We start from the raw sequence: 17,924 nt of genomic DNA, 5'->3' as shown, positions 1-17,924 counted from the left end.
CAAGCGTTTCATGCGACGCCATTATCGACAGCAGGCGTCGGTTTGTTTCCCGTAACAAACAAAATGATTATTAAAGCCCAATTTTCCGTGCCCAGTTGACAGAGCAATTCCAAATTACCCTAGTGCGATGTTCGCTTTATCGATCTACGATATTATTGTAGACAGTATTAATGTAGACAGTAAAACACGAACACTAACCAGTATTCCAGCGGCGACTGAGCAGTGCCCTGGTTGCGGTGATTGCTACCGCCATGCAGCAGCGCTGCTCAGTCGCTGCTAGGTTAGTGCTTATTCTTCAGGTTTTACTATCCTTGTTAAAACATACCGGTAAAACAAATATCGTCTACACTAGTTTGGACGAATGGACATATAAAATTCCGCTTGAAGAATGTTTTTGTTTGTAATGGGAATCAGACAGACGCACTCTGTCGGCAATGGGCTTCGCTGGAAAACCCTTGATGAGCATTTGTTGTTTGAGCTGTCTTGCGCTACACACTGCAAAATCAAAATTGTATATACGACGCGCTCTCTCTCTCTCTCTCTCTCTCTCCCCCCCCCCCTCCTAAGAGTCATGTACATGTGTGTGTGTGTGTGTGTGTGTGTGTGTGTGTGTATTGTCACGAGGTGCGTAAAAATTTGTAAATGTCATCTATGAGGTGAATTAAGGCTTTTATTCATCTTTACACATTGCGAGATAACCCGAATCGTTGGAATTCGATACCTGGATGAAGTAACTTCTATTTTTCACACTGGTGTGCCTCTTAGAACCATCGTTGTATACTGAAACCAGTGTAAAACAGGGAAAAATTCTGCTTGCAGAATATTTTTAGTTATATCACCAGGATTCTTATACTTCATCTAAATTAATTTTTAGCTGTATCAGGTCTTAAATAATGAATTATCAGCTTCATTGCAACTTCTTTGTTAGTTCTGGCAACAGATATGCTATGCTAACCATTATAATGGTGGTTAAGTTTCGTGTCAGTTGGTTAAATTACTTGAAAAAAATACAGCTACAATGCATTTTTTTAAAATTTGGTTTATGCGAGCCGCATTTTTCATTTTTACACAAGAGAAATTGGTGTAATACGTTCATATATTGATCATCATTATGCTTTTTTCGACTGAATTTTGAATGCCGCAACTTCCCTGTATAAAAAAATTTCTCTAGGTATTATGTATTTTCTAGTTGCATACGAGTAAATACTCATAATTAACAGTTATATGTACTTTTATTTGGAATTCTGTAGCTCACGTTTCAATAATATATACATGTCACGCACTTTTATTACGCTGATACGCTAGTGCAATGTTTCATTTATTATGTGGCTGATTGATACGTTTGTTTACGACAGAAGCTACATCTAAAGTCAAATTACAGTTTATTGTACGTTCGGAAACTACTTATGCAGTCATTAACGTTACCTGAGTTGGTATTGACGATCTTCAAACTTAATAGAAGATTCTACAGGAACAAATAAGTAAAGCTACGGTATCGTGTTTCTTATCGCACCATAAGTGTTCTGTAACGTCATGGGGAGACTTGCTTATTCGGATTAGCGGAGGAGTCATGTTTTAGATAACACTAATGGAAATGTTGGATGAACGTTATAAAAAATGCCACATTTTATCCTAAAAGACAGTTTATAGGACACTTTAAATGGTTATTCATCGTTGTTTTTAGAATGTTTTCTATAGTTATAACTTACGCTATCCTTCTGTTTATATTCAAGGATTCTTTCGTGTAATGGCTTTCTACGTCAACTACTACGCTTCACAAGTAACGTTACGGTATCTGGCGGAGAGTGTTCATGGCACCATTATAATCTGCTTCCTTTCCGTTCGGTTAGTGGATGGTGCATGGGAAGCACCACTGCCGGTAAACCTCTACTTGAGTTCTACCTAAGATTATCTCGTCGTAGCCATTTCGCGACTTGTATGTAGGAGAAAATAATATGTTGCCCGACTCTTCTCGGAACGCACTCTCTTAAGAACTTCACAAGTTAACCCCACCCTGATGCGCAATGCCTCTCTTGTAGCTTCTGCCGCTGGAGTTCGTTGAGGATCTCCGTAGCGCTCTCACCGTTGCTGTACTATTCGGAGACGAAATGTGCTCCTCGTCGTTGGATCTTCCTAGCTCTTCTGTAAATCCCACCTTGTAAGCGTCCCATACTACGATTCACAAGAAACGTTCGAACTTTGTAAGCCTCTTCTTTATGGATAAATTTAATCTGCTCCACTCAGCAACTTTGGTATCCTTTATTCTTACCCATTCAGTACCCTTTGAAAATGTTACTGTCTTGTCTGCTAGTCTCATTTAATTGATGCAGATTTCTTTTCTCACTTTTCAATGTGCCTTCAGACTTCAGCATCATTTGTCATGTTGGTACAGTACTACATCGTTTCTAGTTCTCTAACATTGTTCAGCTGTTGATTTGACGTAACTTCATCTGACGATTACTGTTTCTTTCTGAGCATTGTTTTCCGTGTAAACCTATGAACAGACGCTGCAGTGTACACAGCCACGAACAAGAAGCCCACAGTGGAGTGAGTGTAAACAAGAAACGTCAACAAGAGATACCAATATGTAAATATTTCAACGTTAATTAACGTCGCCGACAAGCTCCAGCTGTTTAAACAGTGCCATCTGTTAGCATTACCGGTTAACATTGTAAATATTTTGTTAAAGTTCTTGTTCACCGTAAATTTTCTTATTATTTTTCGAGGCAGAGACTGATAATGGGTAACAGAGGTGTTTTATATATACATACAGACTTCAAGAAGAATATAATAATTCCAATCTCAAAGAAAGCAGATGTTGACAGATGTGAAAATTACCGAACTATCAGTTTAGTAAGCCACAGCTACAAAATACTAACACGAATTCTTTACAGACGAATGGAAATCTGGTAGAAGCCGAGCTCGGGGAAGATCAGTTTGGATTCCGTAGAAATATTGGAACACGTGAAGCAATACTGACCCTACGACTTATCTTAGAAGAAAGATTAAGGAAAGGCAAACCTACGTTTCTAGCATTTGTAGACTTAGAGAAAGCTTTTGACAATGTTGAATGGAATACTCTCTTTCAAATTCTGAAGGTGGTAGGGGTAAAATACAGGGAGCGTAAGGCTATTTGCAATTTGTACAGAAACCAGATGACAGCTATAACAGTCGAGGGGCATGAAAGGGAAGCAGTGGTTGAGAAGGGAGTGAGACAGGGTTGTAGCCTCTCCCCGATGTTATTCAATCGAACCAAAGCCTGCGTGTTATTGGCTGAACACTCAGAAGATGCAACAAATCTACTAAGCCGGCCGGTGTGGCCGAGCGGTTCTAGGCGCTACAATCTGGAACCGCGCGACCGCTACGTTCGCAGGTTCGAATCCTGCCTCGGGCATGGATGTGTGTGCTGTCCTTTGGTTAGTTAGGTTTAAGTAGATCTAACTTCTAGGGGACTGATGACCTCAGAATTTAAGTCCCATAGTGCTCAGAGTCATTTGAACAATTTTGAGGAGTTTGTGCCACAACTTGACTAGAAGAAGGGATCGGTTGGTAGGACATGTTCTGAGGCATCAAGGGATCACAAATTTTGCATTGGAGGGCAGCGTGGAGGGTAAAAATCGTAGAGGGAGACCAAGAGATGAATACACTAAGCAGATTCAGAAGGATGTAGGTTGCAGTAGGTACTGGAAGATGAAGAAGCTTGCACAGGATAAAATAGCATGGAGAACTGCATCAAACCAGTCTCAGGACTGAAGACCACAACAACAACAACATGTTTTATATTGAGCATGATTATTACTGTAGTGCCTGTACATCCACACATATTATAAAAATGGATGTAGGTATGTATATGTGAATGTATGTATGTTGCACTGGACCTATTTCAATCAAACTTGGTACACATATCTGCCATCTGGAAAGAATCACTGTAGGGATAAGAAAAACCTACCTGTCGAAGGGCTGGGACGGAGGGCGAAAAAGTAGTGTAGCCAGCGACGCGCGAATGACCATACTTTAGTCATCCAGTATTTGAGAACAAGAGCACTTAGTGACTTGCAACAAATTGTACATATAATTTCAAACCTTTACGAAACTTATACTCTCTGGAAACCTCCTCAAAATGATGAAAGGAAAAAAAGTTTATCACTTACGACATTTTCGCTGTTCATGGAGTAAATCTACCACATGAAGCATGAAGTTTTGTTACTTCTCTTCTACTAACAGTATTCGTGACAATTTTGCAGTCAGTACTCAAATATACCACTCAGTGTAGCAGCCAAATTACACTCCTGGAAATGGAAAAAAGAACACATTGGCACCGGTGTGTCAGACCCACCATACTTGCTCCGGGCACTGCGGGAGGGCTGTACAAGCAATGATCACACGCACGGCACAGCGGACACAACAGGAACCGCGGTGTTGGCCGTCGAATGGCGCTAGCTGCGCAGCATTTGTGCACCGCCGCCGTCAGTGTCGGCCAGTTTGCCGTGGCATACGGAGCTCCATCGCGGTCTTTAACACTGGTAGCATGCCGCGACAGCGTGGATGTCAACCATATGTGCAGTTGACGGACTTTGAGCGAGGGCGTATAGTGGGCATGCGGGAGGCCGGGTGGACGTACCGCCGAATTGCTCAACACGTGGGGCGTGAGGTCTCCACAGTACATCGATGTTGTCGCCAGTGGTCGGCGGAAGGTGCACGTGCCCGTCGACCTGGGACCGGACCGCAGCGACGCACGGATGCACGCCAAGACCGTAGGATCCTACGCAGTGCCGTAGGGGACCGCACCGCCACTTCCCAGCAAATTAGGGACACTGTTGCTCCTAGGGTATCGGCGAGGACCATTCGCAACCGTCTCCATGAAGCTGGGCTACGGTCCCGCACACCGTTAGGCCGTCTTCCGCTCACGCCCCAACATCGTACAGCCCGCCTCCACTGGTGTCGCGACAGGCGTGAATGGAGGGACGAATGGAGACGTGTCGTCCTCAGCGATGAGAGTCGCTTCTGGCTTGGTGCCAATGATGGTCGTATGCGTGTTTGGCGCCGTGCAGGTGAGCGCCACAATCAGGACTGCATACGACCGAGGCACACAGGGCCAACACCCGGCATCATGGTGTGGGGAGCGATCTCCTACACTGGCCGTACACCACTGGTGATCGTCGAGGGGACACTGAATAGTGCACGGTACATCCAAACCGTCATCGAACCCATCGTTCTACCATTCCTAGACCGGCAAGGGAACTTGCTGTTCCAACAGGACAATGCACGTCCGCATGTATCCCGTGCCACCCAACGTGCTCTAGAAGGTGTAAGTCAACTACCCTGGCCAGCAAGATCTCCGGATCTGTCCCCCATTGAGCATGTTTGGGACTGGATGAAGCGTCGTCTCACGCGGTCTGCACGTCCAGCACGAACGCTGGTCCAACTGAGGCGCCAGGTGGAAATGGCATGGCAAGCCGTTCCACAGGACTACATCCAGCATCTCTACGATCGTCTCCATGGGAGAATAGCAGCCTGCATTGCTGCGAAAGGTGGATATACACTGTACTAGTGCCGACATTGTGCATGCTCTGTTGCCTGTGTCTATGTGCCTGTGGTTCTGTCAGTGTGATCATGTGATGTATCTGACCCCAGGAATGTGTCAATAAAGTTTCCCCTTCCTGGGACAATGAATTCACGGTGTTCTTATTTCAATTTCCAGGAGTGTATGTCACTGTACGGCAAATAGTTCAGGAGACGTGATGTCATAAACACTGAGATGCGTGAAAATCTGCCGCATCATGCATGACGTTTAAATTTATTAATTCGTTGCTATTAATGATATTAACTACTGTTTTAGCAGACAGTATGCACAAGTGTCGCTGAATGTATCTATAGAAACATATCATTGTACGACATGTAGTTCAGGAGTTATGACGTCAATTACTGAGATGCGTGAAAAACAACTTCATCATGCAAGACATTTTAATTTACGACTTCTTTACTACTAATTCTATTCACAGTAAATTTCGCAGACTGTAGGCACATATACCACTGGTGGTATCTGCAAAATTATTTCATTGAACAGCATATAGTTCAGAAGATACGACCTCACAAACATTGAGCTGTGTGAAGATGAAACTGCAGGATGAAATTCGCTAGAGAAACAGATAAAATATGTGTATAAATTCGTGTAAAATCTGTTAAATATATGTGAAATATATCTGATATATATTTGAGATGTCCGTACTCGGGCTAATCCGTAGGTAAAAAGCTCATCTTACACCCCCTGTAACGATTTCAACCAAATTTGGTATACATGATAGTTACAATCTAGAAAATAAATACTATGGTGGTAAGAACCGCTAGCCTCTTATTGGGGTGAGTGTGATAACGCGGGGAGAGATGAGGTTGGAGAAGATGGACCGACAGCGAAGGGGAAGGAGGAGATGGGGGGGGGGGGGGAAGTAGGAGATGAACATAGAGAAGGAAAGGGGGAAATGGACAGAGAGTGGCGAGATGAGGGGAGAGAAAGGGAAGAGGAAGGGATGCACAGAAGCAAGGGGAGGAAGAGATGGGCAGAAAGAGGGGAAAAATGAGATGAGCAGAGTAAGGGAGAGGAGGAAATGGACAGAGAAAGGGAAAAGTTGGAGCGGGACAGAAAAAGGAAAGAGGACGAGACGAACAGGGTGGGGGGAGAAGTGGATGGACACAGGGGTAGGGGCAGGTGAACTGAAGGGGGGGAGCAGATAGACAGAGAGAGCGAGAGGAGAAGATGGACAGGAAGAGGAGCAGGAGCAGATGGACAGAGAGTGGTGGGGGTGGGGTGGAGGAGGTGGACAGAACGGGTGTGAAGGAGAAGGTGGACTAATAGAAGACTGGAATAAATACATATCCGGGCAACGCCATGTACTTAAGTACTATGGAAACAATCGGGAAAATCTCGTGCTATTTAATAGATTTTTAATCATTTTGAAATTAACTTAATCCAAAATTCGTTCCTAAGAAGAAAAAGTTGGTAACAGTAGTTACGTTGCTGTATTTAAAATATTTATTGTCGGTTTCCTATGTAATGAAATTTCTAGGTGCACTACTGATAAACCTGGCGAAACCGAATCTTTCGCATACATTTGCCTACATTTCCCACGAGCAGAGATGGTGCCGTTTGTTGCGAGGATATCATGACGATTATTGTCACATCCGATTTGAAATATAAAGTGGTGACGAATCACTTACATACGGCTCTTGGCACCTTGTTTGGCCCAAATATTTCCTAATTACTTTCTGAACCAGTTTGCGACGTTTAATATTATTCCTTATTACCAGAAAATGGCAAGTCCCCCGTCCCTCCATTTCTTTATTTGGTATTCGACGACATAGTAATTAAGTCAGTATACTTTGTTAATTTGGCACATCCTTATGTGATCGTAAGCACAAATATCACACTTGTGTTGTTCAGTAAACGTTAGCGAGAGCAGACACACTCTAACTGCACGTATAAAACTCTCACCCATGCTCGTAATCTCTGGTCTACGAAACAGCAACTTTATTCCGAGGTAAATGTTGCTGCCGAAACTTCCAATGCTGTATATTTGACGGATACACTCCATTTTAACTTGCTGCATCATCTTGATCCTTACCTTTTAATGTAATAATTTATTTATCGAATGCTTCTTTCTGCAGTCATTTTAATAAAGAAGTGGACTATTATACGTTGATAAGAACGCGAAAACGAATGGAATTTTCAGAATCGGGCGACAATTTATAAGTATACTGCCGTTAACCTAATTCAACCGTTGTATCCTTGCTCCACTATTTTGATGTAATACTAGCAGTGTCATTGTTACAATAATCCTTTCTCATCTCGACTGGTATCAGGCCAATTAATGTCGTCTTCCACCACAGCAATAACAATTGTAATGGTAGAATTTACAGTCGATGCTTTCGCGTAGTTAGGTTTTTTGAATTTTATGTTATATTTACTCCGCTTGTTCAGTATTATAGTATATGATTCACGGAAACAGTGTGAGACCTGATCGAAGCACAGTTTAACACTGAAACGCTCATTGCCTTTGTAAACTGTGAGAAAGTTTTTGACAAAGTAATCCGCAAAAAAGGTACTGAAAATTCTAGTACAAGATCACATGTCAAAACGAATATCCAGACTATTTGCAACATATACACTAAAATTCCAGTTACCCCAGAGGGCTCTCTACCTACGTCCTACCCACACGAGGAAGGTCCGCATCAGCACCTCCCCAGAAAGGCTTTACATCCAGGCATTTCCCCTAATTAGCCTCACGTTCAGGAGACCGCCTAAGTGTGGATGTTACCAACCCTCTAACAACGTTGGCGCCAGCGCCTGCAGTCACTCCCTGGGCGCTGGAGGAACTGTTGAAATGGGATTTGATTGGCACCAATTGTCCGTGATGGAAGCGTGCTTTAAACGAAGAAGCTGCTTTCACACTGAGCAACGAATGCTTTTCATTGGCCACTGTCTTGTGGATTTTAACTAAACAATTAAAGACAAATGCCATCAAAGTGAAGCTAATAGTACAGTGTAACATGTAACACACCTGGTACATGAGCGACAGATGAGAAGAGGGTTCCTGATAGTGCTTGTAGACAATGAGCGATGTTTAAAGAACGAGATGGATTTGGTGAGTTGTAAATGAAACCACTAAACTCCATATTTTTTTTGGAAAGTTGTTGTGTGGTGGTTTTGCTCGTCTTTTGATCAATTAAAAAAAATGGCTCCAAGCACTATGGGACTTAACATCTGAGGTCCTCACCACTCACTCTTAATCTCCTCCTTCCCTTCTGTTTGTCTATTTCTTCAATCCCCTTTCTCTCACCATATGTTCCTCCCTCCTCCTCCTCCTTATCATATTCTTCTCCCCCTCTCTCTCTCCATCTCTGCCTCACCCACTTCCATATACAACTACTCACACCCTTCTAAACTGCCACCTCCCTCGAGTATCTCCCCCTCCTACTCTCTCACTGCATTTTTCCTTTTCCCCTCACTCTGTCCATCTGCTCCTCTATACATCTCAATCTGTACCCTGCTATGCTCATTGGCATGTGTGCCCCTCCAAGACAGTGAATAAAGCAGGCCCATACTACTCTCACAACATACCTACCATGCAGGTCAGGCTGCACATCAGAGGCTTGAAAATCATTTATTTGCCCCTGATGTACAGGCCGCTGTGAAAAGAGGATCATAAGGCAGGCTAATACTACTCCAACACAATACACCTGTCATGTGATCTTGTACTAGAATTTTAAGCATCTCGTTCCACCAGGAAGGAGGTATACGGCCCGTGTTGTCTGTAGTTCAATACTGCGGTTCGATCACGTTCCCATTGTTACTTTGTGCCAGGAAGGGCTCTCAACAAGGGAAATGGCTAGGCGTCTCGGAGTGAACCAAGGCGATGTTGTTCGGACATTGAGGAAATACCGAGAGACAGGAACTGTCGATGGCATGCCTCGCTCAGGCCGCCCAAGGGCTACTACTGCAATGGATGACCGCTACCTACTGATTATGGCTCGGAGGAACCCTGACCGCCACGCCACCATATTGAATAATGCTTTTCGTGCAGCCACAGGTCGTCCTGTTACGATTCAAACGGTGCGCAATAGGCTGCACGATGCGCAGCTTCACTCCCGGCGTCCGTGGCGAGGTCCATCTTTGCAATCACGACACCACGCAGCGTGGTACAAATGTACCGATCAGGATTGGCATCACATTCTCTTCACCTTCGAGTGTAGCATATGCCTTCAACCAGAAAATCGTCGGAGACGTGTTTGAAGGCAACCCGATCAGGCTGAACGCCTAAGACACACTGTCCAGCGAGTCCAGCAAGATGGAGGTTCCCTTCTGTTTTGGAGTGGCATTATGTGGGGCCGACGAACGCCGCTGGTCGTCATGGAATGCACCGTAATGGCTGTGCGATACGTGAATGCCATCCTCCGACCGATAGTACAACCATATCGGCACCATATTGGCGAGCCGTTCATCTTCATGGACGACAATTCGCGCCCCCATCGTGCACATCTTGTGAATGACTTCCTTCAGGATAACGACATCGCTCGACTAGAGTGGCCAGCATGTTCTGCAGACATGAACCCTATCGAACATGCCTGGGATAGAATGAAAAGGGCTGTTTATGGACGACGTGACCCAACAACCACTCTGTGGAATCTACACCGAATGGTCGTTGAGGAGTGGGGCAATCTGGACCACCAGTGCCTCGATGAACTTGTGGTTAGTATGCCCCGACGGATACAGGCACGTATCAATGCAAGAGGACGTGCTACTGGGTATTAGAGGTACCGGTGTGTACAGCAATCTGGACCACCACCTCTGAAGGTCTCGCTGTGTGGTGGTACAGCATGCAATGTGTGGTTCTCATGAGCAATAATGAGGGCGGAAATGATTTTTATGTTGATCTCTATTCCAATTGTCTGTATAGGTTATGGAACCCTCGGAACCGAGGTGATGCAAAACCTTAAAACTTATCAAATGAAACGATCATTTAAGGGAAGCTTTCTGTGTTTGTGATGCTACACCTTCTCCATTACTTTCAACAGATAAATGTTGTTATCACCCATTCTTGATGGTGTATTTGCTGCTCGTAGGACACATAATGAATCAGACATAGTTAGGATGTTACTTAATCCAAGTGGCTGGTCGGACTGGAGACGATGGATCTTCTGTAAACAATGGTGATATCTGAGAGAGGGTGTGACCGGCGTGCTGAGACGCTGCCTACACTGTGGTGTGGCTGCCTGTGTGCCGCAGGTCGACGCAGCCGCTGCTGGTGGGCCGCGTGGTGAAGGTGTTCTCGCCGGGCGCGCGGCCGCCGGTGGCCGAGGAATACGGCTTCGCGGCGGCGCTGGTGGCCAACGTGCTGGTGCGCATCTTCTGCTGGCACCACAACTCCAAGGAGGCGCAGCTCGTCGGCATGCGCGTCCGCGTCGCCTGCTGCAGCCTCATCTACCGCAAGGTGAGCCCTCTGCTTCCTCTTCGCTGCGGCAGCGGTTGTAAATAAAACCATCTGTGAGATCAGTTTGCTCTGGGAAGCCGTCGATTGCTTCTTTTCTGCACCGACCGTCTATAATCCCTACCGGCAAGAGAAACATCTGTGACAAACCAAAATGGTGAAATTCCCTTGTAGCTAATGCTGGGAGAAAAATATCTTATTAACAGTTTTGTAAAACACTCCTCTAGCGCCGCTTGCTCTTGCTAAAACAGAAAGCTGCCCTACAGCTTTCTGTTGTGATCGTGGAACAGAGGTCAGCTTCCTCTCGTGCTTGCAGATGTAACTAGGGTCTTCCACATGTCGTCCCACGCTAAGACCATTGCGCAACAAGATGGCGCATTGTCAGAAGACGGTAGATTTCCGGGTTTCCTGCTGACACAGTTGTGCTGTGGTACTAATAACGAGTGTATTATAATGTGCGAGTTAAATGGCGCGGCAACTGGAAGCTACCTCTAAGGCTGAAGTATGCGGGACAGTACGGTGCTTGTGGACAAAAGGTCTACATTCCACACGGATTCACCGTGGAATTTTGGTGGTGTATGGACCGAATGCAACGATTCAGCACAAGTGGAATTGTGCCAACAGTACAACCGAGACCTGACATAGGTGATGTTGATAAATGCGATTCCCGTCTTTACAGCAAGCTGAAAGAACATCTGAGAGCAAAAAAATTTCCAACTATGCGGTCTTTCACTCTAAGGATCTCGAATGGCTCCGAGACTAAGGAGCGGATTTCTATCGTCTAGAAATTGAACGATTGATAGAATGTTCCGACCATTATTGGCAGAGACTTGGTGACTATGCTGAAAAATAGTGCTGTACCAGGTGATCAAAAAGTCAGTATAAATTTGAAAACTGAATAAATCACGGAATAATGTAGATAGAGAGGTACAAATTGACACACATGCTTGGAATGACATGGGGTTTTATTAGAATCAAAAAAATACAAAAGTTCAAAAAATGTCCGACAGATATGTCTGATCAGAATAGCAATAATTAGTATAACAAAGTAAGACAAAGCAAAGATGATGTTCTTTACAGGAAATGCTTCATATGTCCACTATCATTCCTCAAAAATAGCTGAAGTCGAGGAATAATGTTGTGAACAGCATTGTAAAGCATGTCCGGAGGCATTGGCGTCGGATGTTGTCTTTCAGCATCCCTAGAGATGTCGGTCGATCACGATACACTTGCGACTTCAGGTAACCCCAAAGCCAATAATCACACAGACTGGGGTCTGGGGACCTGGGAGGCCAAGCATGACGAAAGTGGGGGCTGAGCACACGATCATCACCAAACGACGGGCGCAAGAGATCTTTCACGCGTCTAGCAATATGGGGTGTTTTTTTGGTTCTAATAAAACCCCACGTCATTCCAAGCATGTGTGTCAATTTTTACCTCTCTATCTTCATTATTCCGTGGTTTATTAAGTTTTCAAATTTATACTGACTTTTGGATCACCCGGTATATCTGTGTAACTTTAAAGTGTGGTGCAGCATTCAGTAAAAGTCACTTAGCCTGCCATAATAATGTGTAATTTACTTTTTGAAATCCAATCGTATTTCAGCTTGTCCTCTCACTTGATCAACCACATTATAGTCAAGCTGCTATTACAATTTAAGTACAAGCGAGAAGAACTAGAAACGTAGTTCGACTCAAAGAAACAGATATATCGAATGAAATCCTCTGATAGATACAATAATCTCACTTTATTAACGTGAGTGGCAATGCGTTATTAAGCTGTTCAACTTTTTCAGGTTATTCGACCGGTTGTAGCTGCTCGATCAAGAGGAGAAAAATCACACGCAGTAAAAACTGAAATGTACGAGAAAATGAATACGAGCGAGAAATAGATTATATCAAATGATGCTGCGCTGGTAGCAGAACTTTCAGCACTACCTGAGCGACAGCATGGGTGACTTCGATGTTCAGTTGCAGTTGAACTTGCGGAGTATTTTTAATTAAGTTGTTATGGCGGGCAAGCAAATAATTGCTTACATGATAGGCTCGTTGAAACCGGGAGTCGTCTCTGATCATCTGAAGCTTCAGAACTCCGAAATACTGAACAATATGGCATCTACACTATTGGAGCATATTGCCCGAGCTTGCTATAGTTGTGGCGGAAACACCTGTAGACTTCTTTCAAAAAGTGAGATTCGCTGCTTGTTTTGGCCGCTGTTTAAAACTTCGGCTTCCAAAGAAAACAGTCGACAGCTTGCAGTGACACTCAGGGTATTTATAAAGTTCACGAAACATTAAAAAGAATTACAGTACAGATAAATGGCCAAATACAACGTAACAAATGATGGAATACGTGGAAAAAACTCACAAAGCTTTTCTTTTACAGTAGTTATAAGTGTTCTATGCGTCCAGCCTTTGTCATGCGGCACACATTTAATCAGTGGTCCAGCATCCGGCCCAGCACTTCAGGAGTGGTGGTAAGAACAGTTGCTGCAATGAAGTGCCACAAGTCGTCGAAGATCTGCGGTAGTAGTGGAATATAAACTCTATCCTTGATGTAACGCAAAAAAACCCAAAGCGTCAAGTCCGGCTACCGTAGGGTCCATTCGAGTAGCGCCAGGTCAGCGGCCGCATCGCGGCTTATCCGGCGACATGATAGCGTCTCATTGACATAATCTTACACACAATCGTGGAAATACTGACGAGCGTCATCTATTTGAAAGCTGAAATCCCAGCTATCAGTTTTCAAGTCGTGGTATGAGCCACAATTGTAGCATGTCTAGTTTAAGTGATGCCATTGACAGTTGCCTCAGCAAATAAGAAAAGTCCATAGATTGTCTTTTTGGACACGCCTCAGAACGCGTTAACTTTCTCGGAATCCCGTTCGACAGTTGCATATCAATCCTCTGCCTCCAGAATGTGTGTTGTGTCTACTGAACTACCCCAGAGGGCGACAAATGGCTTCGTCACCGAAGATTAATTTGCCTGCGAAGCCACAATTTTCGAGACATTTCGGCATATTTGTACTCTATAATTGTATGTTTTCACTCTTAATCGCTTACGAAGGATTTTCCACACTGCTGGCTGAGAGATGTTGACTTCTGCACTAGCTCGACAGGTCGACGTTGAAGCATCACGATCCTCACACGATCCACTGTCTGTTCTGACAAGCCCGATCGGCCTGAACATTTCACGTCGCACACTCATCCATCCTCCTCGAACTTCCTTTACCACTTCACTATGCTCTTGTGTTCTTGTTTCGTCTTGCGAAACTTTCACGGCAAGCTCGCTACATACTCACCACCAATTAGCAACGGGGAAATTCTAGCAACAAATAGTTTCTCTGCCCGTTTCTCCATAATTTGCAGCAACTACAGTTCGCGGCGCCCCTGTCGGCAGTTTTCCATGCTAACGCGACAGCAAAACACACACACACACACACACACACACACACACACACACAAAATAGAGTTTGTACTGTATCAGTTGTCACGTTGTATTTAGTCGTTTCCCTATACCGATTTATTAAATTGTTTCGACGACTTAATAATTACCCTGTAACTATGTCTTTTGCAGCAGTTCTGGAAGAAGTAATCTGGGACGTCAGTTGCCAGGTACTGACGTCTCCTAGCGGCCAACAGCACCCTGGAAGCGTATTGCGGCTCGTGCAAACATTCAACTTCCTACAAAGGCCTGATTTTAATGGGACTCGCCATCTCGGCGATAATCAGTAACTGTTTAATACAAGTGGCGGTCAAAAAGTTTCCACCCGATGGCCATACGGTTCAGAATTGGTATGCCGTTCAGGCAAAATCACCGTGAGCATTAACGCAATCATTCTGCCGATGCAGCAGGTTGCAGATACCGTTTAGTGTAACATCTTGACATGCTGAATGAAGCAATCCGTAACAGTATGCTGGACATCCTCGTTCGACACGACTTTAAGTGTTCGTAAGAAACGTCTTGCTTACTCGCATGAAGTGCTGAGTGCTATTGACAAGGGATTTTAGATTGTTTCTGTATTTCTGGCTTTCCGGAAGGCTTTTGACACTGTACTACACACGTGGCTTGTAGTGAAATTGTGTGCTTATGGAATATCGTCTCAGTTATGTGACTGGATTCGTGATTTGCTGTCAGAGAGATCACAGTTCGTAGCAACTGACGGAAAGTCATCGAGTCAGACAGAAGCGATTTCTGGCGTTCCACAGGATGATGTTATAGGACCTTTGCTGTTCCTTATCTATATAAACGATTTTGGAGACAATCTGAGCAGCCTTCTTAGCTTGTTTGCAGATGACGCTGTCGTTTATCGACTATAAAGTCATCAGATCAAAACAAATTGTAAAACGATGTAGGAAAGGTATCTGTACGGTGCGAAAATTAGCAATTGACCCTAAATAATGAGAAGTATGAGGTCATCCACACGAGTGCTAAACGGAATCCTTTCAACTTCGGTGCCAGGATAAATCAGTCAAATCTACAGACCTTAAATTTAACTAAATACCTAGGAATTACAATTACGAAGAACTTAAATTGGAAGGAACACACAGAAAATGGTGTGGGGAAGGCTAATCAAAGACTGCGTTTTATTGGCAGGACGCTTAGAAAATGTAACAGATCTTAAGGAGACTGCCTACACTACGCTTGTCCGTCCTTTTTTGGAATACTGCTGCGCGGTGTGGGATCCTTACCAGACAGGACTGACAGAGTACATCGAAAAAGTTCAAAGAAGAGCGTCACGTTTTGTATTATCGCGAAATAGGGGAGAGAGAGTCACTGAAGTGATACAGGATTTGGCGTGGACATCATTAAAATAAAGGCGTTTTTCGTTGCGACGGAATCTTCTCACGAAATTCCAGTCACCAACTTTGACCTCCGAATGTGAAAATATTTTTTTGATACCGACCTACGTAGGAAGAAACGACCACCATGATAAAATAAGGGAAATCAGAGCTCGTACGGAAAGAAGTAGATGTTCGTTCTTACCGCGCGCTATACGAGATTGGAACAATAGAGAAATGTAAAGATGATTCGATGAACCCTCTGCCAGACACTTAAATGTGATTTGCAGAGTATCCATGTAGATATCGATGTAGATATAGAAACGAACAACAGAACCTGGCACATCGGAATTGTACTGGGGCTGGGCAAAAATATGGAAAAACCAAAAACACAGCACATTATCATACATAATACGGTGCAGGAAAACCGTTGGCATTCAAAACAGCTTCCAGTCGTCTCTGAATGCATAAATATAGGCCCTGCATAGTTTTCAAGGAAATCCTATACCAGTGGCTAGTTCAGGTAACGTGATGAGGGTGATAACGATTACGCACTCTTCTCTCCAAAATTGACTTCAGACTTCGAGAACTGGTGACTTGCAAGGTCCCATGGCTTCTAAACTGATACTGTTATTACTCAGCTTAGCCGCGATTCCGTAGAGGGTGGTATATGTGACGTACAGTATAACTGGTCAGCATTTCCGCCCGGAATTTGCTAGTGTTAAGTCGGACCTTCCTTGATCCGCCTTGGTGGGTCGTGTAGTCTGATTTCCTCCTACTTGTGCGCGATGCAGCTCTCGTAAATGTCATCCCGTGCAGATTCTTCATTGGCGCATTGGATGTCTCCGTCGGTGGAAGATTGTTGTTGTTGTTGTTGTTGTGGTCTTCAGTCCTGAGACTGGTTTGATGCAGCTCTCCATGCTACTCTATCCCGTGCAATCCTCTTCATCTCCCAGTACCTACTGCAACCTACATCCTTCTGAATCTGCTTAGTGTATTCATCTCTTGGTCTCCCTCCACGATTTTTACCCTCTACGCTGCCCTCCAATACTAAATTCGTGATCCCTTGATCCCTAAGAACGTGTCCTACCAACCGATCCCTTCTTCTAGTCAAGTTGTGCCACAAACTTCTCTTCTCCCCTATCCTATTCAGTACCTCCTCATTAGTTACGTGATCTACCCATCTAATTTTCATCATTCTTCTGTAGCACCACATTTTGAAAGCTTCTATTCTCGTCCAAACTATTTATCATCCATGTTTCACTTCCATACATGGCTACACTCCATACAAATACTTTCAGAAAAGATTTCCTGACGCTTAAATCTATACTCGATGTTAACAAATTTCTCTTCTACAGAAACGCTTTCCTCGCCATTGCCAGTCTACATTTTATATCCTCTCTACTTCGACCATCATCAGTTATTTTGCTCCCCAAATAGCAAAACTCCCTTACTACTTTAAGTGTCTCATTTCCTAATCTAATTCCCTCAGCATCACCCGACTTAATTCGACTACATTCCATTATCCTCGTTTTGCTTTTGTTGATGTTTATCTTATATCCTCCTTTCAAGACACTATCCATTCCGTTCATCTGCTCTTCCAAGTCCTTTGCTGTCTCTGACAGAATTACAATGTCATCGGCGAACCTTAAAGTTTTTATTTCTTCTCCTTGGATTTTAATACCTACTCCGAATTTTTCTTTTCTTTCATTCACTGCTTGCTCAATACACAGATTGAATAACATCGGGGAGAGACTACAACCCTGTCTCACTCCCTTCCCAACCACTGCTTCCCTTTCATGTCCCTCGACTCTTATAACTGCCATCTGGTTTCTGTACAAATGGTAAATAGCCTTTCGCTCCTTGTATTTTACCCCTGCCACCTTCAGAATTTGAAAGAGAGTATTCCAGTCAATATTGTCAAAAGCTTTCTCTAAGTCTACAAATGTTAGAAACGTAGGTTTGCCATTCCTTAATCTAGTTTCTAAGATAAGTCGTAGGGTCAGTATTGCCTCACGTGTTCCAACATTTCTACGGAATCCAAACTGATCTTCCCCGAGGTTGGCTTCTACTAGTTTTTCCATTCGTCTGTTAAGAATTCGCGTTAGTATTTTGCAGCCGTGACTTATTGAACTGATAGTTCGGTAGTTTTCACATCTGT

General features: G+C 44.0%; 1 protein-coding gene across 1 annotated transcript in view; it reads left to right on the top strand.

Annotated features, from left to right (window-relative positions):
* Positions 1-17,924, top strand: part of LOC124591186 (ATP-binding cassette sub-family C member 4-like) — a 384,591-nt gene that overhangs the window by 89,449 nt on the left and 277,218 nt on the right. The window contains exon 4 of the mRNA XM_047131714.1: positions 10,781-10,985. Within this exon, the coding sequence (XP_046987670.1) occupies positions 10,781-10,985 (205 nt within the window). The remainder of the gene's footprint in view (positions 1-10,780; positions 10,986-17,924) is intronic.

Source organism: Schistocerca americana, chromosome 2 (assembly GCF_021461395.2).
Source record: "Schistocerca americana isolate TAMUIC-IGC-003095 chromosome 2, iqSchAmer2.1, whole genome shotgun sequence".
Classification (NCBI taxonomy): Eukaryota; Metazoa; Arthropoda; class Insecta; order Orthoptera; family Acrididae; genus Schistocerca; species Schistocerca americana.
The sequence above is the reverse complement of the archived record's forward strand: the minus strand, read 5'-3'. Positions and strand labels throughout refer to the sequence as shown.